The sequence below is a fragment of the Poecile atricapillus genome, chromosome 1 (genome assembly GCF_030490865.1).
Source record: "Poecile atricapillus isolate bPoeAtr1 chromosome 1, bPoeAtr1.hap1, whole genome shotgun sequence".
Classification (NCBI taxonomy): domain Eukaryota; kingdom Metazoa; phylum Chordata; class Aves; order Passeriformes; family Paridae; genus Poecile; species Poecile atricapillus.
Genome location: NC_081249.1, coordinates 82,570,359 through 82,597,855, shown reverse-complemented (window position 1 = coordinate 82,597,855; position 27,497 = coordinate 82,570,359). Strand labels below are relative to the sequence as shown.

At 37.1% G+C, this 27,497-nt stretch overlaps 1 protein-coding gene across 1 annotated transcript in view; it reads left to right on the top strand.

The window, feature by feature from the left end:
* The window catches only part of DLG2 (discs large MAGUK scaffold protein 2), a 420,316-nt gene that overhangs the window by 75,317 nt on the left and 317,502 nt on the right, over positions 1–27,497 (top strand). Inside the window, exon 4 of the mRNA XM_058830779.1 lies at positions 20,510–20,634. Within this exon, the coding sequence (XP_058686762.1) occupies positions 20,510–20,634 (125 nt within the window). The remainder of the gene's footprint in view (positions 1–20,509; positions 20,635–27,497) is intronic.

Here is a 27,497-nt window from a genome sequence, read left to right as displayed (position 1 = left end):
TTTAATTAGAACCAGTTCAGGAGAAGAATGTAGTCAATAAATAATGAAAGTGAAGCCTTTCAGTTGCCAATTAGCAACTTCTGATCATGCATATTTTATGAAATTCTGTAAACATGGGTAAACATGCAGCAGCAAGTGTATTAAATTATATGAAATTAATGATGGCTTCAGGGGCAGATGAGTTTGGCTGGCATTTAATCATATATTTATTTTGTTATATAAATATATTGCAAGTCATTTTTACACAGACAAGTTTTTATAGGTTTGATTATGTGCGTCCTCTTGTTTGCCAACTGTTTTCCTGAGTTACACCACTCTCTCTTGAGTAATGGTTCAAATGAAGAGGAGTTTCTGATTTAAGATGTTGAGAAAGACAAGACCATATCTTTCTGTGCACTTATACGAGAGATCTCTTAGCTGCTTTTGTGAAAAAGGGTTTTCCAAGGGGAATTTCTTCAGAAAACTTTATCAGTGATACCTCCTATGAAATATATTACATTAATTATATTTGCAACTTTGTTAGATCAGAAATATTTTTCCTGCTGATTTAAACTGAAAGCAACCTGTTAGATAGTAGCATTTTCCTATGTATATATATATGTGTTATGTGTATAAGATATGTTACATTGTATTATACATGTTACATGCATTATATGCATTATTATACTACATTTATATACGTATTATATATATTTATATATATATACACACATATTTCTCTATATATAAAATTCAAATTTTATTAGTTGTAATTTTTGTTGAGTCTTATCAGGTGTTTTTTTCCAATGCTAATTGTAGTCTAATGCCATCCTAGTACATTTTTAAAAAATATATTCTTTTTATTAATTTCTGCTTATTTTCTCATTATCATCAGCTGTACTGTATACATCATAGCTGAAAATAATGTCTTTAGCTGCTTCCTAAGACTTGCTGAACTCTGTAGACAGATTTTTTTCTTTTTCTTCCCATACCTTGCTGTACCAAACAGCAAGCAATTACTGCTTTCTCTCTCCCTCTTTTAAACACTGTCCTTCTCTCCCCAGTTTATTTCATGTGATTTAAATGCTGATGTCAAGTTCCTCCTTTGGTGAAAGACATGGAAATAAAGGTAGTATCAGCACAGGTTTTCAGGATTGCCTCAGTTTTTCTTTGGCAATATGCCCCTGCTGCCTAAGGATCAGCTTGGGTACATGAAGACAGTGTAGTTCCTAGAGGAGGTTATTTCTTGCCTATACCAAGTTGCCACTTTTTAGTGACTCTCTTGCTATAAGTGTTAATGGTCTTAGAAACACCCAGAAGCCTCAATGCAAAGTGGCTACTCTGAGGCTTATGTTTTTTCTCAAAAAACACCCACTAGCACTGAACCCTTCTAGCACTGAGAATTCCATTCTTCATCCTTTTCTCTCAGCTTCCTGACCTCTTATCAAGATATGCTCTCCTCCTTACCTTCTGTCCACTCTCACCTTCTTACTTGTTTTATTCAGTTTCCCAAAGACTTCCTGAGGCTTCTTAAAAGTTCACTTCCATCTCCCTGTGTGGCCATGTGTTTATAAATATCCTCTTTGTCCCTCTTTACTTTGTCTAATCAGTTCAGCCTTGTGCAGCATCTGATATTCAGCATCTGACCTATTTGGGGGAAAAAATTCCCTTTGCGGGAACGAATAAGTATTTTCTCTTGGGAAATTTTATGGATACGGTTTTAAGTGTATGTTTGTATAACCAGAAGTGTCCAAAGCAAAAAGACTTTCAGACATCTTCATTGAATATTTGTTAAACCTAAGATTCTAAAATTTAATTTCTTTTTTTAAATTCAGGTTTGCTTAGCAGCATCTCAAGTGCTGATTAACTAGACCTGATGTTAGGTTCCCTTAGATTTCTGTTAGATTTAATTATACAGGGAGTGCAGTTTCTTACATTATTTTGACACTACAAGAAAGCCTGAATACATTAAAGTCAGTATCAGAGAAAATAAGAAACCCAAAATAGTGTAATTACAGGACTTGTAGAGAGTTGAGAAACAGAAATATGCTAATGAAAGGCTGAAAAATGTTCAAGTAAGCAGAAAAATGTTTGTTTTGTTTTTTTAAAGAAAATATTGGGAAGAAATAAAGAATCATGAGGTCATTGATTTGAAACAGTGATAGAACAGGGGTTAAGCAAAGAGCAAGACTGAATGGAGTCAAGAAGTGTTGCAAGGAGATGTGGAACAAATGAATTTGCTTTTTAGGAATGGTTTATGTTAGCAGTGGGCATTAGGACTGCGATTAGGATGGGATTGCATTAGCACTGAGTGGCTGTGCTGCTGCTGGTGGCACACCAGTGGGATATGAACAATAGATGGACCTTTTTAGGGGCTGTTAATCACCCTGTGTTCACTTCAGTGCTGTGGATGTGCACCCGGGCCAGCGTGCTCCCACCAATGTCTTTTTAGTCAAGGCAGTCTTGTACCTCAGGTACCTCCCGCTATTCCTCTCTTCTGCTCCAGCACTACTGTTGGCTTCTCCATCCTCTGCTGGAAAAATCATAAAAAGTAGCAGTAGATCTCACAACCTGGTTTTGAGCTATAAATGCAGAATGTGATCCAGTGTTTTTGATAGGAGAAACAGCCTAAAATGGGAAAAGTAGCAGTCCTGGGAGAAGAGAGGCAGAGAACATGGTGATATATCCTATTTCATCAGATTTCCTTGACCAGGGAGAGTCCCTTGCAATGCCTTTGAAAGCTGCTCTCCCTTCTGTTGAAGAGAAGCTGAGTAAAGGAGAAATTTTTCTGAAAGGTAAGCTCACAGTGAACAGTTGTAAGTGCACAGGACGCATTCTGCTGTCAGTTGTGCCATCTGGAAGAAAGACTGCCTTGGACTTTTTTATAGTCACTATGAATTTTCTAAACCTTAAGAGAAAAATCATCATTTTGTTTTCTTGGGTGACTTGGTCAAAAGAGTGCTTTGTTCTTCCACAAGAGAATGAGATTTAACTGCAGGGTAACTGCATCATTGCTAATGTAAAAAGAACACCATGAAAAAGCCATGAAAATGTGTTTTAGTAGGTATCACTTGAAGGACAAAGTACAAAACGAAAACCTGAAGTCCTAAATTACTTCTACAAATTGTCAGATAAGATGTCTATAAAACCTCGGATAGTGAAAAACAGCTTAAGGAATTTGGACTGAAATAGAATTTTAGCTTCTAAATAAAATGAAAGAATCATCCTCTGCAGGGAAAAAAAAAAATACTAGAAAATCAGTCTAGAGTACGTGTAAGTGTTCTAAGAATAAATGTAGTAAGAGCAAGCTCAGATAAACTGATATTCTGAATTTGGGTGTTAGAACTATTATGAAGGAGTTGGTTGTTTTGCTATAAAGGAAAATAGTGAAAATAGTTGCATGATGAGGAAGAATAGACTGATAAATTCAACACAGTGATCTTTTTAATCACTGAGGAAAGTACAAATTTTGTGAAGCCTTGTCAAGGAAAAGTAAACAGAGATGCAGACTAACTGTACACTACCAATCAATACTAACTAATCTTGAATTTTCCTGGTGAGACAGTAGGTAGGATGCCTACTCTATGATATATTCAGTGTAGAAGCCTGATACATAATCTTTTTAACTGTGGAAAATCAATAGTTTTTCTTGGCAGAAGAAGTACGTGTGTAGTATGTAAGTACAGGATTCATTCCTAAAGATGGAATACCTTTAAGCAGTTTCCCTGGAACATTTAGCCAATCTATGGAAGGTGCTCAGTCTCTGAAAGAGCTGGTCTGCTGCTTCTTGCAGTACAATATTCCCTGGCCAGGTTTTCGCTAGGAAACACAGTCTGTTACTGATTGAGGTATTCTCATGGCTTGAAAATGGCTTCTTTAAGAAGCTGGCTTATTGAATTTCTGTTGGGCAATGGAGAAGCTTTCTGGAAGTATAACACTAATGTGGAACCAGTACAACTCATTAGTTCAAATTTCTAAATTTTTGTCTGTTTAGTGACCACTTTAAATAGAACAGAATTTAATTTTTTTATATTTCCAGCAAAGCTGGAAAAGAGGGGAGTTCATTTTATCTATTTGTAATGACTGAGGTTTAAATGAAATCTGGAGAAAATCTTATATGTCCAGTGGAGTATCATTCTTTGAGATAAAAAGGGTTTTATTCATCTTTCCATGTGCTCATATTCTTCCCTTTCAATTTTATTCACTCAACAAAAAATAATCCCCCTTTCAGTACAGTACCTTGTTTGGAAAAGTTTACAGTGCAATTAAATGAAAGCCATTGATCCTTTTTATATTATTTCATAAGTTGATACAGTAAATTTAAGTTTGAAAAGTTTTATGAAATATAGTTATGGATTCTTCAACAACAGATGGTAGATAAACACTCTACACTTTGAAATTTGGTATTCATAGCACTTGTTCTGTCTGAGCTGTGGGTTTGCTCTCTCTGGATGACTCATGCAAAAATATGCATTCACAGATAATGCAGAACAAACTTAAGTTTAGATCTGAATTTTTTGTGCTTTCCTGATTGTGTGTCTAAATGTTCCTAATGAAGCAGTCTGACTTGCTGCTCCGTGTATGTTGTGCTATTTTGTTGAAAGGAAGATATTTTTGTTAATGTCATAATGATTTTCATCTGTGCACTGGCATTTAAAAAAATTCCTATTAATTAAGAATAATTGTGTGAAGCCAGGGTGACAGTGAGAAGATATTAATTTATTCTTGTAAGTCAGTAAATTTTAAAAAGGCATTTCTCAGTGAAGTGGTAAGGCACATGCTTGCTCTGTTTCATCAAAGTGATCTTTATTCATTATAGTTAAATTTGTCTGGGAAATAATTTTTTAAAAATAATTTGAAACTACTACTTCAGAAATGTTTTAATTTAAATGAAACAAAGTTCTTCAAGCATCTTGTCTCAAAATGTGTATTGAACACTTTGGGAGAACTGCAACATGTTCTGTTCTCTCTGTGGTATTGGCACATGTGATGGTGGTGTAGGCTCAAAGATGGGCCATGTTTAAAATCAGGCTTTTTAGAGAGGGTCAAGTCAACTATTTTTGACTTAAGTGCCCAAGCATTCTGTTTGTCTGGTGTAATATTAATTTCCATGTAAAATTGTATCTCTAAAATCTCAGTATCATGTTGCAGCTTTTGGCACAGATTTAACAGTTGCTTGAGGCACAGGTTGGATCTCTGTCTACTAGAGTCACATGCAACACTTTTAATTTGGTTTCAAAACCTTCAGAAATGTCTCTGATATTATTCCAAATCCTCATACTCTTTTTCAGTTTTTGTTTCAATAGCATATCTTGAGTTCTACAAAGAATTTCCTTGAAGCCACTTGTTACATTAATTGTAATGCATATTGTGCTATATTATTATTTTTGTAAATTAATTCAGTATTGAGTAACTAAGTTTCTGTCTCACTGAACTGAAGTATTAATCGGAATTAAAATTTACTCTCTCTGTTTAGCTACATAATTATAAAATAATTTCTTCTTTTGGTTCTATATTTCTATGGCTTAGAAGTGTTAAATCATTGAAGGCATTTAAATCTATTACCCTGTTCTACTGATGCATATAATTGTAATAATTCAGAATAGACAAAACCCATGATGTGTTTCTGAATCTTGAACAGAGGAAGGGGACAGGCTAATGCTTGCAAATCATTGTGCGCCATTGTTCTCTTGTGAAAACTCTGTGTTGTAGGAGAGAAAGTTTTAAACCTTATAAATCTCTTTGGAAGTGACTCTAGGGGGTTATGGAAGTGAATGGTGGAAGGAAATATCTAGAGGAAATTCATATGGGTAAGAGTCCGTAAATTGTTACAGCTGTATTGGCAAATGTCCAACCTAAATTTAAAAGGAATCAAGAGAAGGGTGTCAAGATATGCTTTACTTACACATACACACAGCCACTGTATTTCCAAACATCTCACAAAATAAAAAATCTTTGCCAGATATAAAGCATTTTCTATTTAATTGAAATCTTCGGTATACCCAGTGTGCATCGAAACATTTCAGGTACTGTTAAAATAGTCACACTGCTTTATAGAGAAAGCTGAGGCAACCATTGAAATGGATTTCTGCATGTAGAACAGCCATTCCCTCTTTCCTGTTCATGCATCCCACCACATCTGATTACTAAGAAAACAAATACCTTTTTAAAGTTTTTTCCTCTTAAGAGGAAATAATTTAACATCATTTAACAGCCATTTCATTTGGCAGTTGAAAACCTGTTTGTTAACTCATTGTTGCTTTTGTTCAGAATCTAACCCCTTCCAGTGGTGTCAGCTTTGGAGCAAAACAAGCATATGCACAACTTAGTGATTTTGGTCATGTCTTACATTAGCACTGTGACAGTACATCCCACAGGCTTCCTCTTTCAAATGTACTGTTCAGTGGTGAGATTTTTTTAATTACATATATCTCACAAGTTTCTCAATAAAAAAATCCATCTTTAACTTCTTCATGGATCTTTTTATTTGTTAGATAACCCTTTGGAGATAATGAAAAGCCTTAATAGATACTAAAAAATAATATGACATGATATTTACATTTTTCTTTGATGGATTTCTACTCTTAAAATATTTTTGTTAAGAAGTAGCTTATATTGAAATGACAATGTGTAATTTATTTTCTAACTGTAGAACTTTGATGAAAAATCTTATTTTAGCTGGAAATTTCAGTTCCTCCCTTTGCTTTTTAAAGAGATTCCCATTATTAGCAGTATATTTGTACAATGCCTACACACTAAGGCATGTAAAATAAAATTCTGATGCTCAAGAGAGTTTGTAGATTTTACAAAGGGTAATGACAATATACTGTGGAAAAGGCATATGAATTAATAATGTATGCTTAACTTCAGATTACATTCATGCTTATCATGGGAATGGGGAGATGCTTAATGTTTAAAATTACCCTATTTGTGCTTTGAATAGGATTTTAAACAAACAGAAGAAAATAAATATTTAATGTGTGTTAATGAAAATAATATAGATTACTTGTGTTAAATATTTTTGGGAAAATACCTAGTATCTCTGTAGTGAATTTACAAAAGGAATCTTGAGAAATACAAGCCAAGGTACCGGCAATGGTTTCTCCTAATTGTTTCTACCTTTGACTGTATATAACAGATGGCAGGGTAAGGGTTGTATGCAGAACATTCATCACCAACTTTTTTGAGGTATCTTTTTGGGTTTTTTACCTTTACTTCACACTGGGAGAAATTTTCACAAGTTTCCTTGGAGAAAATATGTAAAGTGGAAGGAAGAGAATTCACAATCAGCATAAGAATATTTACCCAGGGTGTGGGAAAATGGGATTGACACGCCTCCTCTGCCTGATCTGTAACAGGGATTTGCCCATGATGAATGCCTGCTTTTGCTCAGGTGTATCTTTCTCCTGTTGGACCTGTTCCACTTTGAATATACAATTATATATTCATTAGATCAAAGATAGTGTGCCTAGTGATTAGGGCACTCCTTTGAAATGGAAACCCCAGTGGTGCCTGTTCAGAGCAGTAGTTTGGTTCAGGTTTTGCAGCACAGCTGAGTTCCTCATCACCAACCTGCTGGTTATTCTGAATTCCTTCTCTCTTTTCCTTACTTTTTAAAACCCTTTCTTACCTCAATTTTCTCACTCATTTTAGAGCACAAATTGCATGCCAGGACTCAGAAACTATTAAATGAAGGTTGATTGCAACTGATAAATGTATATGAAACATTTTGACTTGTGTCAATTTGCATGTTGATGAATTGCAATGCAGTAGTGTCTCTTTCTATAGAGTATAGAGAGAAGGTATGTGGCATGGTTACCCTAATTGAAAATGTTCTACAGAACATGTTTTATAAGACAGGTGAAATGGATTACACCTATTTTTTTCCAAAAAAAAGCACAATCAACTGAAAGAAGATAAGATTTTTTTCCTCATTCTTGCGGCTGCATATATTCTGCTGGTGTTAAAAATCAGGATGTTAGGGGTGTTATTCCTTAGGGCTTTAGTATGCTGGTAATATTCAGTGTCATGCTTCAAAACCCAGTACAATTCCTTAGCTCTGAAGGGGATATGAGAATTCCCTCTCCTTTAGGAGGAGGACGTGGGGATTAACAAGTCTTGAAGTAGCAATTGTTAATACGCAGGTTCATGAGTAAAACTAAGAGGGAAGGCTTCACTGCTAGGTGTACTTAGAAATGCTGAGTTAGTAATAATTTTCTTTTGAGCAGAAATTGCTTCCTTCTCTAATTTTTCCCAACGTTGAACAGTTAGCATGAGAGGCTATAGTATCAGGAACATACTGCTTATTTTCTGTGACTATTTTATGAGTAAAGTTTCAAGCCCATTCACATTGCTGAAGTATATTCACAGTCACATAGGTCTTTTTACTTCCTGAAGTGTTTTTTTTTTTTTCTAGGTTTTAGTTTGCACTGTCATTTACTGTCTGGGTGATATGTGGAATGTGTTTCAGGAGCACAGTAGAAACTGGGCTTTCATGTTATTTTCATTCTGCCAATAACAGGAATCTCAGTTTTATTTCTTTTAGAGGTTACTCCTAAAATGAACCAACAAAATGGGTCTTTACTGACAAAACCAATACAGCTAAGATACTAATATTAAGAGAACTAGATCTGAATTTTTAGGAACTAGCATAAAAGATTGGATTTTCATGAAGTGTTTATCTGTAGCCTGTCTGTTTCTTTTGAAATAGTTGGCATTTCTATCAGACATCAATAGGAATAGGTTTATTATTTTGAAAATTCTGCTCATGAAACCTCTTACTGTACTTAAATATGCTTATCTGTGAGCAAGTCACATCTGTATTTGATCCAGAGGCATCTTGACTGTGGTCTTTCCATGGAGAGTCTGAGATCAAGTGTTGACTTTTGCCTTTTCTTCTTAAAAAGTATGCATTGGTAGTTTCTAGTCTAACCTCCCTTCTTCTGGTAGGAAACTTGACTCAGCCTCTGTCTCTTTCCCAGCCTTCTTTCCCCCTTTCCTTTCCTACCACTTTGAAAAAGGCAAAAGCGGCATCTGTACAGCTGGAGAAGAAAGGACTTTCTTTTTTATCATGAATCTCATGATCATTATTCTCTGCCAGTGAATCACTAACAAACACCTTTAAAATAATGTTACTAAACTTGAAAATTGCTATTAACTTATTCTAGGTATTTTTAATATGACTCAATCTGATTCATTACCATGACACTTACAAGAAGTAGGACATGGGAACTTTAAAATTCCTTTGAATTTCCAATGAAAAAAAGTCTGATATTGTACATTATTAGATGACTGCTTTGGGGTATGGTAGTCTAGATCTGTTGCACAGAATTGTGTGTACTGGTTCATGTATGTGCTTAGTGCATTGAGAACACAACCAAACATTTGACAAATGTTGATGTAGGTAAAGGAACAGAGAATCTTAACTGATTTCTAGAAAGACAGGAAAATATTGCCTAAGGAATGTTTTACCCAACTTTGTTAAATATATACCTGGTTAAAGATTCCTCTTCACTTCTTTCCTCCAGAAGGACATCTGTAGGATTGTTTTTTCTAATGTAAGGAATTGTGCATTTCTCATTTGACAAAATTGGTTTGTTTAGTTCCAAAGAGCTGTGTGAAAGTTACACGAGGCGCAGTTTTAGCGGAGTTTCATCTGGCATTTACAGAGATCATGTCAAAAAAGTCTCTGCACCTAAAAGAATGTACAGTTATAAATCTTGGAAAAATTATTTTTTATGACATATATATATGTGAGACACACACACACACACACACACATATATGTATATATACACAAAACATTTCAGTATCATGTTATTGTAAGATAAAATTAAGAAGGGAATAGTTCAGTTTTTAGTGACTGAACTATTCCTAGGCTGGCAGCAGATTTTGAAACATGTTTTGTATTTGTGACACTTGTGTTTCATAGATGCAGAGAATAATTCACTTTGAAGGATTCTGTGGAGGTCATCTTATCCAAGCTCTTTCTCAGAAACAGACAGCTTTGAAGCTGCTTTACGTTGCTCAGGATCATAGTCAGGTTTACTAAGAGTAAGGAAAAAATTGGACACTGAAATTAAATGTTACAACAAAATAGGGTCTCCACAAAATTATGAAAATTATATTTAGATATGTGTCTCTGAAAATGAATGAATTGCATTTTATTTATCCTTCTTTGTATTTCTTCTCCATAAAATCTATGATTGAACATCATGGGAAAAGCCTAAAAGAGAAGTCTTTAGTGTTATTCAACATACGAATGTGTTTCAAAAGCTTGCCTTAATTTCTGTTAAAAGAGAAGGTAATGCTAAGCTCTGCATGCTTAGCCACTGGAGCAGTGCAGTGTTGGAAAGGTAAATGATGCAACAGCAAGAATACTCAGTTATTTGCCTCTAGGATTTGTGCTTGAACTTCGAAGCCCTAGAGGGCTTTTAGTTCATTAATAGTTTACCTTTTTATTCCAGATTATGTGCCCTGAAGATCATGATTTTGAATAAGGCAGCAAATGAGGAGTTTTACTCATGCATTTGCTTTGATGTGAGATTAAATAGGAGTTGGAAAGAAAATATTATCAAAATCTTGCAATGGATGTAAACACTTCAGAGTTTTAACCTTAATGATTAAGCATATATATATTCAAGTAAAGAAATATAACCCAAGAAATGATTGAAATACATTAAGAAGATGCTAAACAAAAACCACCAATCAAACTGCAAGGGCAACTAAATACACTCATTTCGCATCTGTGAATATGACAGTCAAATGGAAAAGAACAATAGCTTAGAACTTGGGTTTATTCCAGGACTTGTGATACTTCAGAGGTCTCAAATTCCCTTAAGTGCTTTGTGCAGCAGTGCTGTAGTGATCGTGCAATCTGTCAAAATAAACCCATTTAGGCATGCAGCAGTTTTTCAACACAAAGACTTAGAGCTACAAACTGGTTGAACCAAGGAGTTTCCACATAATCTCAAGACATCCATTGGGGTTTTCATACTGTTGAATTGTCAGCAGAAGGGGATGAGAGGTGTCATCATTAGAGAAGAACTGAAGTCAGCAGTAGTTTTTCTTCTCTCCTTTTAATTGCTACCACTATGTGCTGAAACCCTGTTGGTTTCCATGGCTTCAGTAAAATCAAGTTTCTGTTCCCTAAGTCCTTGTACAAAATGTGACTTTCTACTTCTGTCATAGAGTTACATTTAAACAGATCTCAATTTCCTCAGTTTTTGCAGATAATTGCATTGTGAAAGTTTCAGTGATGATCCTGTCAAAGTTTTATAAGTAGCTTGCTGCTTGAAGAAGCTTTGCTGTTCTTTCAATTCTTTTTAATTTTTTACTCTATCTCCTGTTCTTCCCCACCCCTCTTATGTCAAGTTGCTGTTATCACTTACTGAGTGCTTTCCTTTCCTTGGTCTGGCTATTTCACTCTCTTTTGTGCAGCCCTGGGAGCTCAGAAAGCTTCCGTGTCTGGCTGACAAGAAGTCTACAGCGAGCCTGGAGTGACACCACAGGACAAGAAAGATAGACACATATACATATGTATTTCTTTTTTTTTTTTCCCTCCAAGTGAATTGAAACTTTTCACTCCCCAGGATCAGCGTTTCCCTTCTCCAATTTTGTGCTGAAAAATTTTGAATATTATTTAGGTTTCTCTCATACTACTTTTCACATACTCATCAGACTGCTTTTGTGACATTTGTTTGCTATTGCTGTAGCCAACTAACGGAGCACATATGTTGCCCCACTTCTCTGTCTGAGATAGAACAGGAAAGGTCATATGGTCCCATAATGCTGGAAGAGACAATTCCTACATATATCACTGAAGTAGGACAAGAAATACATTGAAGAAAAAAAAAAACTAGGTACACATGTCTGTCACAGCTCAGAGGCTGTTAATAAGAGCTTAATAGAGATAAAATAGTAAAAACCCAACCTAGAGAGAATTCACATATATTCTTTTGCTTCAATCTGTGTAGAAACAGAGGACACCTTATCACTTTTTCATGAGTTACTTCACTTTAGAATTGGTTTAATTCCTTGTCTAGATAGGCCTTTTTACAGTGTTGTAGATTTCATGTGTATTATGAAAAATAAAATCCCTTGGATCATTTTTTGAAATACATCTCTTTTGAATACCATACTTGGTCTGTGCAGTGTTGAGAGAACAATATCACTCTACAGCTATCAAGTGAGAGTAAGCATATGAAGCAGTTGTAGTCAAGTGTATTGTGGTTTTGTAATGAATGTGCTGAACCTGATAAGGGGCTTTAAAACAAATGGCATCGTGAGAGATGAAAATCTGTGCCATATGGAACATGATATAACTATGGAGTCTCAAAACTCTGACTCTAGGGAGTGTGCCAGTGTACGTGGGAGAAGTGAGAATTTCATGAATTATGATACTCTTGAGTAGATTTGAAAGTAAAAAAGAGTTCAACAGTACTCTGATAAATATGCAAATGTTCTTGTTCTCTGAATGAGACATAAATGCAGCTTTGATGTTTAGGCTTTTGAAACTGGGGTTTTGGACAAAACACTGAAGAGGAGAAGTACAATAGAGTACAGCATGTGCAAATACCTGAAAGTGTCAGTGGAGTGATTTAAGTCTAAAGACATAACTAGATGTGTCAGGATTTGTGTTAGAGTGGGAGATGGCAAAAAAATCAGACGCTGTGTGGCAGACAATAGTTTGATTATTTAGCGTGTATCACTCTTTCTTAGAACACAAAAACCAATGCTAGTATAATTGCCAAATTGTGAAAGAATTGCAGAGCAGAATCCTGTCTTAAAGATCTTAGTGCCTTGAGTAGGTGGGTTTAACAAACCTTTTCTATCAAAATCCTGAATTGGATGAAAGTACATTGCATATTATCAAATCACCTATTTCAGTGGGATGAAGCATTAAGGTGTTAAGCTGTTGCTGGCAGTGTGGCTGTGTGCTGTTGAACTGGGCATTGCTGAGTGACAGGTAACACCCCCACTATCTGTGTGATGTTAATCTACACATGGCTGAGTGAAAAGTAGAAAATAACCCTTCATAGATTCACTCTGTGGTGGCTAAAGGAGAGCTGTATTTTTAAGGTAAGAAGTACTTTGTAGAGAAAAATCTTACTGAACAAAGTCTGCAGAAATACTCAGATCTCTACAGCAATCTCACACGATCTTCCTTTTTTTGCTTGGTATATCTAGAGGTATTTCCTCCTTATAAGCATCTTAGGTGCTAAACTAAGTAACCTTATCTGCTTTAATACAGAGAAAAAGAGAAAGTCTTTCACAGACTGTTTCAGAGCCGCAGCAAATCCTGGCCTGTATGTAATCCTCCCATACCTATTAGGGACAGAATTGTCAATCTTCTGTCTCATTTGTAGACTATGTTATTTGATTCACTCTGCTTGCCCACAGCACTTTGTATTTTTTTCTCCTGTCCCTTTCCAAAAAAATTAATTCCCCACAGTTTGCTAAGTTTTTCATTCTCAGTCTCATTCTCAGCATTTACTTTCTCATGCATGCTTCTTGGAGAAACCTGTTCTTGTGGAACAAGAGTGAATGTGATTTTTGGAAGGAGTTTTGGGGTTTCATTGGTTTTTTGTTTTGGTTCGTATTGTATCTCATGGGAGAAGGTGTTGTCTTTTTCATCTGAAACCGAAGTATCCTGAGGCAAGAACCCTAAACCAAAATGGTAACAACCTTAGCCAAGATTCAGATACTGGTGTTTTATAAAACAGTGTTTCTTATTAAAAAAAGTACTCTGTGTGAGATGAATTTTGGACATAATAAAAATCTGCTGAGTAGTTCAGGCTGTTTTGAACATGTGCAGAAAACAAGTATTGGTTTCATATTTACTTTATAAAAGAAAGCTGTGACTTCACTTAAGCAGAAATGAAAATTAAAAAGCAGAAGTGAAAATTAAAAATTAGTACAAAAAGATCAAAATCTTCCTAAAATGTATAAAAGCAAGTTTCAAATGAAAGTGACTCACAGTATGTTTCATAGCGCAAGGCGATATTTTTCCACTACCTGAAATAAAGTCAACAGTAGTTTATAAATTAACATTTCTTGAAGCAACATTTTCTTAGAGGAACGTGCTTACATTAGAAGACTTGGAAAGCAAAACCAAATAAGTACCTTTTTTGTTTTAAAAAAAGAGCATAATTTTTAAACCAACACCATATCAGAAAAGTTTGCCTTACTTACAGAGTGAGAAAGTAAAGCTGAAAAGCTTTAGCATTTTCATGCATGTATGTGAAATTAAGAAATTCTGATGAATTAATGCCAAGCCTACACTGCCTTCACAGGATGTAGCTTATCTTTGTATTTACGTATTTTGAAATTTTGTATAAACAAGATAAAACCAGCATTGCCTAGACTCAAGAAAGGTTAGAATTTTCTGAACCTACAGATCATGAGTGCTGTTGACAAGCTGAAGCATAATTCCCATTGTAAAATGCAACAGACAACTTTTTAAGGTGCACCAGTAACAAAGTTGATAGGGTCTTCAACAACTGTAACTATGGAAGAGGATAAAAAATACAGCATGTGTTTCGGAATCTAGGAATGAGTCAGCTATCATTCTGTGAGCATTCTCTTGACTAAACTTGCTCTGACCAAACCTGCAAGTTTAGGAGCAATTCATCTGTATTCATCTGTTTAAAATCATCTGTAAAAGACCTGAAAGAGAAAAGCATTCGACAAATTTGGCTGTGAATGCCAGAGTAGAGGTAGGAAGTCTACAGGAAAAAAAAAATCCCTTAAACCAGTGAGGGGGAAAACCCCAAATTTAAACACAAAGATCATTTCAGTAATAGAGACTTTGGGAGTATGTGTTGTCACCTGAAACAGCTTTCAACCTCTAGAAAACATTTTGGGGAATACAATTACTCCTGTCTTTTTTTGTGACTGACTGATGGACTTGGAAACAGGCTTCCTGATATGCTGTGGTGTCAGGGTGAGGTTGCAGCAATCTGTGAAGTTCAACTTTTTTTTTTTTTTTCTTATTTGAATGCTAGAGATTTTCAAAATCATGTAGCTTCAGAAGATTATGAGAAATTATTTTAGGTGCACTGAAGTAATTAACTCAATCAAAAAGCATCTATGTGAGTTCTGCTGTTACCTTATTCATTAGAATTAAAAGGAAATTAAAATGGAGAAAAATTTCTGTGTGATTGTGGTAAGCCTGTTTAATACGGTAAAACACTAATCACTTGCATTGTAAAATACAATCCCTTTTTCAGGGAATTACTCAGTCTGCTCTTGATATGCATTTCTGGTATTCTTTCTGCTTCTTGGACTTATATTCTTTCATGATTTTGTTACAGACTGAATGACTTTGCATCTTTCTTAATCAAACTTTCTTCTAAGACAAATTCAGCCCTTGAGCAGATAAAAAAAAAAAAAAAAGAGACACAATAAGGACAAAATAATTTGTAGAATTGTAGTGAAGGCTATCAGCTATGGTGAGCTGCAATGTGATGGGAAAATAACTTCAGTAGCTCTTGATGTCAGCTGAACTCTGCTCCTACAGAAGTCAATGTGGAGGACTTCTGTCAATTACTGACAAAATAAAAAGGCTGCAGCTTTATGAAGTTGTAGCCTGATAAATGGCTGCTCATAGAGGTGTGTAAAAGGAGAACACAAGATGGAAGGCTAAGCAAGAAGGATAGGTCTCAAGGCCTTCAGGCTACTCAAAACCAGTACCTGCTGGGGGTTCTTACTTGTTTTTGTGATCCTTATTTGTAAGTATAACAGTCTTGAGGGAAGAGATTCAAACTGGCCACAACTTACAAGTTTTATTTTCTCTCCCTGGCATGTGAATAATCTGTCATCTTACTCTGTCCCTAAGTGTTGTGTTTCAGTGCTGGGAGAAGGTGGAACACCCATCATCTGCAGTCATGCTGTGTGGCTGTCAGAGGTTGTCTGCTACCCCAGGGCCAGAAAAAATACAGCCAGGCCTCTTCTCTGCTCAGGCTGAGCTATAAAGAATTCAGATGGTCCTTGTGGCCTGCAAAGCCCCATTTGAGAAAGTCATAAAGGAGGCAGGCAGGTGTAATAAACCTCAAGATGAAGTGCTGACCTTCCCTTCACAGAAGAGCAGGAAGGCGGCCTCAGGGGCTGGGCTGGGAGAAATCGTTTTGATGTGCTAGTTTGACCTAATTTTCTGTGTTTGAAAAGTAAAGCTGAGCCAAGAGACAAATTTGAACCTGAGAAGCATGAGATATCCAGCAAGAATAGGAGGAAACTCAGGCAATGTTTTGTTTAAACCAAACTGGACATGTTCTGCTATGCTAAGCCTTTTGTCAGTCTGTGTGCATGACTGGAGCCTTGCAACAAAAGGCGGGGAACGTAGTAAGAAACTAAACTAACAATTAAAAAGTACATTCATCCATCTATTGCTGTGCAATTTTATACAAATCTTCCTTGTATAGTCAGTAACTAATTATATGAGGTTTTTATGGTAGTAGAAATTGAGAGCTTGTACAAAGAAAGATTTAGGTCAAGAGATAATTTAGCTAATAAGAATTGAACACAAAATAATTTGGATATGAACCCTTATACAGAATCATAGACTTATGTATATATGTATAGATATATATATATGTATTTGGACATGGTAATAATGATGCTTGAGCAATACCTTTAAAAGTTTGTAGGTCTGAGGCTTGTTCAAACTTCTTCTGTCCCTTATGCATGTCGGGATTTTTTCCATAGATTTCTTCTACAGAAGGATCCTGAAATAAAACTGGCAAGCATATTTAGGCCTAAATATCAATCTCAATTAAGTATCAGTGGAGTATTCCAAAAGGGGAAGACTTTTTCTGCTCTGTATCAGCTGCTATTAGTTCTCATTAAGTATTTATCTGCATTGTCACCAGGCCTCTGAGCTAGTTGTTAACTTGCTTTGTAAGCATACAAGAGATGTAAGGCTTGGAGTAGAAAGAGTAAAGTGAATAAACTTGACAGATATTTATGGGGAACCACTCCCAAACATGAATCAGCATGAGAGAAAGCATGAACGTTCCACCTTGGAAAATGCCATGGCTAAGTGATGCTTCAGTTGTTGTTTAGGGCTGAGGGATGGCATTTTCATTGGTTAACATGAAATGGGAGGGAGCCAGATACGCCAAGAAAAGCTGTGAAGATAATTACCACACGCTTTTTGTTGGTTTGTTTTTTTTTTTCTGGAATGGGACAAAGGAGGTGCAAAAACTAAAGGGTGGGGAACCAAGCCTTGTGGAAATGTTCAGGAAGCATTGCTGTAGTAAACAGTACTTACTGGAACTTGGAATTACAGCTTGCAAAGGGCAATGAGATTTTAGCACAGCGACAATATGCTGGTGAACCTGCATACTAAATGCAGAGCATGGAGAGAAACACAAGGCACGAGGAGAGATCTGCACATCAGTATTGCTGCTCAGAACTGAACTCACCACCTTTTAACCAGAATATTCCTATTGCATTATTTTTCAAAGCAAGGCTCTCAAAAAGCCATGAGTGATTGTGGCTCTGCTTTTTGCCTTGTTGGCTTTGATCTGAGGTACAAAGAAGATTTTTCCATGTAGGCAAGGCAGACCCTTCATAAACCATAGTGGGGAAAAAGAAGTGTGATTGCTTTTAACTTTTGCGGCGAGTTTCTGGTGCAGTAAAGGCTTGCAGGGTCGACCTATTTGTCGAGGCAGCTCATGCCTGACAGCTTGTAGATCCTGTTGATCAAGTCAAGGACTGCAGCCAGAATAATTGCTTGAAATTTTCTGAATACAGAAGTGCCAGTGAGGAGTGCTACCCTGCGCTTTTAAAAGGTTGCTCCTAAGAGGCAAAATGAGAACAGTCTTGCAGTATAACAGATGCACATTTATGGATAAATGTCAAGGATAGCACTAATTCCCCTGAGAAGTGTGTAGCAGTGTTACCACATCACTGCTTACAGCCAGCATTGCTGTAGCATTTTTTAGCTCTAAAATGTTAATGGAAAAAGATATTGTAGGAGGAAAAGTGTGCAGAAATTATTTCCTCCTAAAAAATGGAATGCATTTTATGTGATGAACTGTAACAACTGAGCACACCCCACATAACAGTCAAGCTTTGATAGTAGCTTTAAAGATAGCAGATTTAAAGATAGTAGATTTAAAGCTCTTCAGACACGTTTTTTTTTAAATTATGGTGTAGCTGTTTGTGTCTTATACTAATAATTATGCCCAGATTTGTCCTTGTTACCCTCCTGTTTGCCTTTCCCTATCAAAACTAAGTTTTGGGGATATGGAAATATACCTCTTTTCAGAAACACACATTACTGCATATTTTTTCAATCTCCTTGAAGTTAAAAATAAACACAATAATTTTGTTTGTTGGGTTTTTTTTTGATTGCAAATCAAGTATTACTCAAAATTTCTAGAAATTTGCCCTTGGTTTTACTAATGTTTTAGGGTTTTTCTTCCAGGCTTCCTGCAGTATATATAAGAAGTCTTTTTTTCTTTCCTATGTATTGGACAGTTAGCTTAATTAATAATATGACATAAAGAAAGGATTTCAGGAAAATACTCTTAAAGTATTTTAGGATGTTACTGTAAGTAATATCTTAAAGTATTTTAGCATGTTACTGTAAAGTGTGCTGTATAATTAGGCATGTGTTAAAATATTGGGAGAATAACCTGAATCTGAGATGATCCTAATGATGAAAGGGAGGTTAAATCAAAGATTTATAATGCTGGCCTGGAGGTGTTTGCTAACTACAGAAAATATATAGTGTTTCAGTACTGTCGCTCTATTAGGAATGGCGAAAAGAGCGACACAGACTCTCAGGGGAGTCAATCAGGAGAATTTCTCTCAGTTTATTACTTCAGGTCTTTTTTATAGACCGATACATGGAAAGTACAGAAAAGAAACTCTTATTGATTAGCAAACTACTACATCACCATTATTGGTCAGTGCGGTACACCACCCCTTGACCTTTTCCTGCAAAGAAAACAAGGAACAGACAAACAGCACCTGCAAGGCTGTTTTCTGTCTCTGAGGATTGTTTTAAATCCTCCCCATGAATTCTCAGGCCACTTTCTCAGGCAAGACTGAGAAACTATGCGGCTTGTAATTTCTACAGGCACTCTGTTTCAGAGTTAGCATCCATACAGTACTATAATGATTTCCATATTATTGTGAGAGCTATGTGCAGTCCTAAATCCATTTCCTTGGATTATAAATTAGTTCACAATTATATGCTGATAGCAGAGCTGCACACTGCGTGCACATCTCTTGGGTAACGAGAGCTGCATCTCTTGTGAATGCAGAATACTGATAACAACATTCAGAATCTGACATGCTGCAGGCAGGCAACATGTGGGCTTTCACACACAAAATGCATCACGATGAATGCACTGAAGTACAGTTGAAAAATGCAGAAGTGACATTTGATTTTAATTATTTAGAAAAATATGCACAGAGGTGCCATTTTTATTAATTATTTTTCTTAGTAGAACAGAACTAGATATGTTACCAAAAGCAGCATTAAAAGAAACAAACTCCCAATAGTCTGAGAAGCTGGTGAAAGAAAAGTATTTCAGTGCTAAATTTACTTAATTTGCAGTACATATTCTGCAATATATATGTAGTTATATCACTGTGATAAGTCTAAATACCTTACAGAAAATACTTTTGGCTGAGAGGCCCTTAAAGAATCAAGTATTGCATTGAATTTTATGACACTTCCTATGCATAGGGAAAGTCTTAAACCTGTGTCTAACCTTTATAAACAAGAAAGAATCCCTTGGGAAAAAGAAGTTAATTCACACAGGAAAACCCAACCAAACAAACATATAGTTAAGGTTGACTTATATAGAAAAGCATAACCAATATATATTTCCAAAAAATAATTAGAATTGCTGTTTTGAAATGTGTGTGAAAAACAGTGACTTAATTTGTGACTTAATATGTACGTGTGTACATATCTATTTATCTTTCATGCTGTTCTCACAAATAGGAGAAACAGTAAGTGAGATTGAGTAGTCTTAAAATGTCCTTCAAACATTTTGTCCTAGCAGATCAGTAGGATGAAAGAGCTACTCTTGTTTTGGGGATTTTTTTGGGATTTTTTTAAAAGCAAACGTAACAGAAACTAGTGTAGTAAAATGCTTCAGAGTTAAATGTTTTTCAATGTTTCTGTTTATAAATGACAGTAATTTTGAAAGTTTCTTTTCAAAGCTCTGAAATGTTTTTAGCCTCTAGCTCTCATTGACTTGGATGAATTAATATTGGAGTTCAGATGCTAATTTATGTCACTGCTTTTGAAAACAAATTTAGGTCAAATCCTGTTTCTGTAGGAGCATCCATTAACTCTGTCATTAACTCCAGGAACTTTTTCTGTTCACAGCCTCTGTTCTTTAACTGGCAATTAATTTTTTCTGACTGAGTCACCTGCCTTCAAGTATGGAGTTGCCAAATAAAATGCTTTATTTAAGAAGCAAGGATACTTTGTTCATGCAGTGCAAATGAATTCTGTAGAAATCTAACATCTGAATGATGAATTTACTTTTTATTATTTTTACAGGGAAATTCTGGCCTGGGGTTCAGTATTGCTGGAGGTACAGATAACCCACACATTGGGGATGATCCTGGGATATTCATTACTAAGATTATACCAGGAGGAGCTGCAGCAGAGGATGGAAGACTCAGGTAAAAACTTAGTACATGTGCTCTGAAATATAATGCATAATTATTATTATAATTGTTCTCTGGGAGCCACATGCCAACTGGATCTTTCATGGGGTCAGGGGAAGTAAATTACATGACTGGAATCTCTTTTCTGCTAAGACAGCTGATTGAAGGAGCTTACAGCAACTGAATAAGGGTAGTTAAATCCTGTATAATAGAGGGCATTTGATGGTGCCACCTCCTTTTTAGTACCAGGTATTTACTTCAGTACAAAAGGTAAGATGGGACAGCAGGAGGAAACCTGAATATCAGCATGTAAGTCTTCTTTGCCTGCCCTTTGTGTGTTCATGACTGAAGAAGTATACATTGGTCTTATACATTAGGATATCAAGACTTCCCAAACTACAAAGCCATTGCTAAATAATCACAGCTATTTGTAGATGCTTCCTTGTTGCAGCCTGCAACCTCAGGATCTCGTCCAGGGAAGCAGCAGGGTTCTGGGGACCAGCATGAAACACCAACGAGACGGGCTCCCGTTCATGAAACCATTTATTCAGCATGAGAACAAACTCAGGTCCAGAACAGAGAGCCCCGAACAGAGGCACAGCAGGGGTTTTTGAGGGACAGAACCGAGGGTTTACACCTTTGAGGGTGGAGTTCAGGGTCAGGGACCATTAGAAACACACCAAGGGAGAACCCCCCAGGGACTCAAACCCAATCAGAACCCCTGGGCCGCCCTTCACAAGGGGTTTGGGGTGGGACAATGTAACTCTTTGTCTCCCTGAGGCCGCTGCAACATCTGCTCCTTTTTTATTTTTTTTTTTTTTTTTTTTTCAAATTTTAATTAGGAGCTTAAAACGTTTCCAAACATACACCTTAAAATCTCACCTCTTCCACAGAGCACCCACTTTGCTTTGTGGGACACCAATAGCTCAATAACAAAACACATTAAGCAAACAGAAAAAAACAAAATTGAAAACAAACACTTAAATCTCGGACTACGCCGGGCAAATTAAACGGTAATGGTACTTAATGCAAACATAATTTTTTTTTTTTTTTTTTTTTGTTCAGTCTCTTCCACTTTAGGATTCTCTGTTAGGAAGGGTGCAGCTCTTAGATCTCCTCTTACGAGGGGCAGAATTCTTCGATCTCCAGCTTCGGCTCCGGCTCCCATGTGGGCGTCGCCTCTTTAGATGATCTGGGTGTAACACTGGCTTTCGGAGCTCGGTTACAGTTTCGATTTCCCCGGAGGAGGTGTTGCCCACCATGGAACAGGCACAGCCCCCAGGGGTGGAGCACCGAACAAAGGGACGGGGCCAAGCAGGAGTTACTGGGAGGTTCGGGAAGGGAAGGTTTGGGACCGGAAAAGAAGGAGCAAGGCGGGAAACAAGGGATCCCAGACCGCGTGGCCGGCGCCATCTTGGGAAGGGGGGGGGGGGGGTCCGGGACGGACTTTCCCGGACAGGGAACGGGGAATATGGAAAGACAGGGGGTGAAGGAGGACACGGAACGGCGGGCAGACGGCAGCAGACCCGCATCACTCTGGATGTTCTCCGTCCCTTGCCTGCCTTCAGGAAAACAGGGGATGGGATGGCAGAAAGACCGGGGTGACGGGGAGACGGCAGCAACCCCGAGCCACCTTGGCTTTTTTCACCCTTTGTCCTGCCCTTAGGAACAGAGGAAGGGGGAAGGTACAGGGAGGTATACACCAAAAAAAAAGTAACTTCACAGAAGACAAAAACAGTCCACTGGAAGAGCCATACCGTCCATAATCGTCCATAATGTTAATAGAATCGTCCATAATTTTGATATCGTCCATAATACGTCTCGTTGGGTGATGTTAGGTGCTTGTCCCAGCGTCTGGTCTCCGCTCCCACACCTCCGTAATCCCTTTTCTTCCCCCATGCCCGAGGCACTCTCAACCCAGTCTCCCTGCCAGGTACTCTCGAGTCCTCCTTTCCAAGGCGGGGGTCTCGCCGGCTCTCAAGCCATCAGCCGGGGACTTACGAGGTGTCCATGGAGCTGATCCTGCTGTTCTCTTGCTTCGCTGGATGCCACGCATTCTCTCACCATTTGTTGCAGCCTGCAACCTCAGGATCTCGTCCAGGGAAGCAGCAGGGTTCTGGGGACCAGCATGAAACACCAACGAGACGGGCTCCCGTTCATGAAACCATTTATTCAGCATGAGAACAAACTCAGGTCCAGAACAGAGAGCCCCGAACAGAGGCACAGCAGGGGTTTTTGAGGGACAGAACCGAGGGTTTACACCTTTGAGGGTGGAGTTCAGGGTCAGGGACCATTAGAAACACACCAAGGGAGAACCCCCCAGGGACTCAAACCCAATCAGAACCCCTGGGCCGCCCTTCACAAGGGGTTTGGGGTGGGACAATGTAACTCTTTGTCTCCCTGAGGCCGCTGCAACACTTCCTGTTATTTGGCTGCGGTAGTGAGATGTGTTTACTGCTGTTTCCAAACATGATTTTGTTCCACGAGGATGTGATGGCTGTGCTGTATGTTCTGAGTCATCTCCAGAGTGGTCTGTTGCTTTAGATCCTGAAACAAAGATACAGATCACTTGATGGGGTTCTCAAATACATGGCAGCATCTCCCTTAAACAATAGGAACCACGTCAGTGCTTGTGCTTGTCTTTCCTTGTGGACTGAAGGCAGAAAGGCTTCTGTCTGTCACAGAGGCTGCCACCTTACTGTTGGTTGTGCAGCCTGTTAATGCTCCAAAAAGCCAATTTAACTGGAGAAACTTGGGATAAAATTCTGAGGCTTTCATGGTCTCAGCACTGAAATTGGCTCTGAGAGCCTTTGCCAAAAACAGATGGTCTAAAATTCATAAAATGTACCAGATGGTAGCAGCATTTTTCCTGAAGCCTTTTCCTTTAATTCAAAGTTAAAAGGGGAGTTGGCCAGTTTAAAGACAAAGTTTGGGATATTTGTTATGCTACATTAATAATTTGATTTTGAAAGTGATTCTTTTTTTTCACTATGATAGTCATGAGGAGTCATGGTGGTTGGCAGTGCCTGAAGAGTTTAGTTTTAACTAAGATTGCAGATAAAAGGAATGGGATTAATATCATGTAACTTTGTGACTAAAATGCAGCTATCTACCCCTAAGCTAGTCTCCTAATAGTGAAGAAAAACCTAAGCATTTCTAGACTGTGATTCATTTCATCCTAAAGTCAATGCTTAAAATAGAACAAAAGAATAATAGCCTATATTTTCATTGGTGATTCAAATGAAAAGGAGTTTCTCTGCCTAGTCCAGCCAGTATTGATCTGTACTGTAAATGTCTGCATTGGGCCAGATGAGCTTCATGGAAAACACAGCATGAAGAAACAGCAGTATTTGGAAACGATGCTGTAGAATTAGAAATTATGAACAACATAAAGGGGTCTTAAACCTGAAACTGCCTTTCTAAAAAGAAAATAATTCCTTGCAAAAAAAAATCTTTTTAGTAGCTTTTTTAATTACGTATGAAAGCTTTTTTAGTTTAAGCTATTAAGAAGACAGAACCAATTGCAGTATTTTGCTGTCTTTGTAAAAAAATAAAATATTTCATAACTGATCCTTGTATTAATTAAATACTGTAGGTTTTACTCATGATAATGTCTGTGTTGTAAACATCTTAGAAAGACCTTCTAAACCCACAAAAAGTAGTATACTAAAGCAATTCATCAATCCATTTTAAGATTAGATGAGGCAAACTTGATATTTTATAATAAAAGTTTAGCAGTACAAGTACAGTTATCTTATTACTAAGATTTATATAATGTTTTAAGCATATGTTTGGTATGGTCATTCCTCCTTTACAAAGATTCTTCCTTTCCTTGTTTTATCTGGCAAATGGGTTTCACTTTGCTGCTTTCAGGAACACCTGAAAATGTAGTTATCAGTGGTCATTACTGATAGGCCACTGAAGGGCCATATCCTGGGGCAGTCTTTGCTGATGTACATGACAATTAATTTGTCATACCAGAGAGTTTATCAGCTAGGGCCAGTCTGTAGGAACTAAAGATTAACATCATGCAGTAACAACTACTAAGAGCAGTGATAACATAGGTTTCTTAGCGAAAGTCCAATCATTAATTATCTGAGAATGAGAGATGGGTGTTTATAGACTGAAGAAATATACACATTTTTTTGTCTGCTTTTCTTTCACACTGTGCCTACAGATTCTCTACATTGTATAGCAGTGTGGGCTGTCTGAACTAGCTTCTATATCTGCTGTCTGGTTTTAATCATAAAAGCCTGTAAAATCACTTCCACTGCATTTTACATGTCTCTTTGATCTAACTTAGCTGAGTGAAGTTCTTCAAACAGCACGACCGTGAAAATGACCTGTAAGAAATTGACTTCATGCTCCAGACCCTTAGGAATATTTTACATGAACACAAAAGCAAGTGCAGCCTGCTGCACCTGGGAAGGTGTAACTCTCCAGTGGCAGATGTATGGTTATAAGTACATAAATATCTGGTATAAACCTGATGGGAGGGAGTGAAGACAAAGAAGCCAGACTTTTATCGGTAGTGTCCAGTAACAGGGCAAGAAGCAATGGACAACAAGCATGTGAAATTTCATCTTATTATCAGGAAACTCTTTTTTATGGTAAGTGTTACTGGGCACATGTAACTCAGAGAAGTTGTGGAGTCTCCTTGGAGATATTTAAAACCTGACTAAACATGTTCTTGGACAAGTAAACTTGTTTCAGCAGAGGGAGTTTGACAAGAGGTGCTTTCCAACTTAAATGGCATCGTGTTTCTTTCATTTGGCCCGAGCCAGCAGTGTGTTCTGGCAGCACTGAAGACCGGCGTCAAGGTGAGCAGAGATGCAGAGAGAAAGGACTGGAGGCAACAGTCATATGTTGCAATAAGGGAAAATTCCAGTTATGTCTGAAGACAAAAAATCTCTTTAATGTAACTGGTGATTCCATGAGATTATGGAATCTCTCTTCTGCAAGAGGTTAAAAATTCATCCAGATGAAGTCCTAAACTATACGATTGAACTTTTAAATTGGTCCTGTTTTGGGCAGGAGATTGGACTAAGTGGCCTCCAAAGGTCCCTTCCAGCCTGAATTGTTCTCAGAATCTGCAGATTACTCTGGTGAATGAAACCTGTGTGTGACACTGAAACAAAGGTGATTAAATTCCTGGGGTTTTCCTTTAGTGGAGAAAAATACTTCTATTGGCAGTAGGTACAATGCATAGTGCAGGTTTGTATCACTTCATGACCCATATCTCTGCTTAAAAAATAGCAATAATTATCAGCCACTTTAGACTTCACTCATCTTAATAAAAAATCCCCTTTTTTGAGAGACTTCCTGAAGTTTCAAAAATCAGAGAAGCACAGAACCACAGGATTTTTTAAGTTAGAAGGGATGCGTAAGGATAATTTAGTCCAACTCCCTGCTTTTCTGAGGACTGCTACTAAGACTAAACCATGTGACTGAGAGCACTGTCCAGATGTTCCTTGAATTCAGTCAGGTGTGGTGCCACAATCACTTCACTGGGAAGCCTCTTCCAGGGACAAACTAAGCTCTGAGTGGAGAATCTTTTCTTCATGTCTGGTCTGAATTTCCTCAGAGCAACTTCATTCCTTTTCCTCGTGTCCTATTGCTGGTCACCAGAGAGAGGTGATCAGCACCCGCTCCAGTGCTCTCCTCAAGGAAGGATAATGGATATATCCTAATGGATATGTTTACATACTACTCTCCCTGAAATGCCCTGACTTGTAGAACTAGTGTAAGAACCATCACACTGCACAACTCAGATTTTAGAAGACATTTAGGTCAGTACACTAACTCCTCATCTTGAAAAATAAAGCTGTGGAATCTTTATGAAGTCCATATAATATACAGAAAATTATTTAATATATAGTACATAATATAAAATATATCAGTTGATGGAATTTTAAGAACTATCTTAGCTTTAATTATTTAGCTAAATGTGACTATAATAACCTTGGAACTAAATGGAGGTTATTTTTTCTCTGAATTCTTCATGCTGTGTTTCTCTGAAGATTTGAGTTTCAAGTCAGGGATAGACAGAGAACATAAACTTTCTGACAATAGTAGTAGGGAAACAACTAAAAGAATAGCGCAAAGCTTTCAATTATTATTAAGTTTAAAAGAGAACAGACTCACAAAATATTACCACATTTTTAACAACCATAATTCAAAATTATTTTGAGTTAAGAATCACTCTTACTGGTTATAGTTTCTCACAGTCTAAATTTGATTTTCTGGTAGAGATAACTTTCTGAAAAAAGCTTTCTCACTCTACAGAAATGAAAGGGCCATGTGAGTTCCTTATGTATTGCTATCAAAATACACTTTTTCTGCTTGAAAAGACAAGTTTGAAAATGAATATTTTAAAAGGTCTTGGGTTCTGTCATGGTTTTAAAGCATTAGTTGAAAAATCACTAGAAAATTTACTCATTTCTTGCTGTGAGATATAGATTAGAAGAAAAGCAAAACAGGCTTAAAACTTAAAAGGAATAAAGAAAGTTTATTAACAAAACTACAAGAATAAGAAACCAGAATAAAACTTCCAGAAACCCTTTTTTCCCCCACTACCCAACCGTTCCCTTGTTCACATGACAACATAGAGACAAAAAAAAACCCTGGTGGTTAAAACAGTCCCAATTTTGCCATAGTATTTTCATCAGTCTTTGTAGAGAAAAAGAAGTTTTCTTATGCTAATCCTTGAAGTTTCTAACAAGAAAACAATTTTTCTCATGGCTTTCTATTTTTCTGATGCCAGCTGCCTGGAAAACTCTGTCATCAGTTCAGTCCTCCCATTTCACATCACTCTGAGGTGTGTATGGGTCAATGAGTCTAGGGATGTCATTTTCAAGGAAGAGTTATTCAAAGGCAAA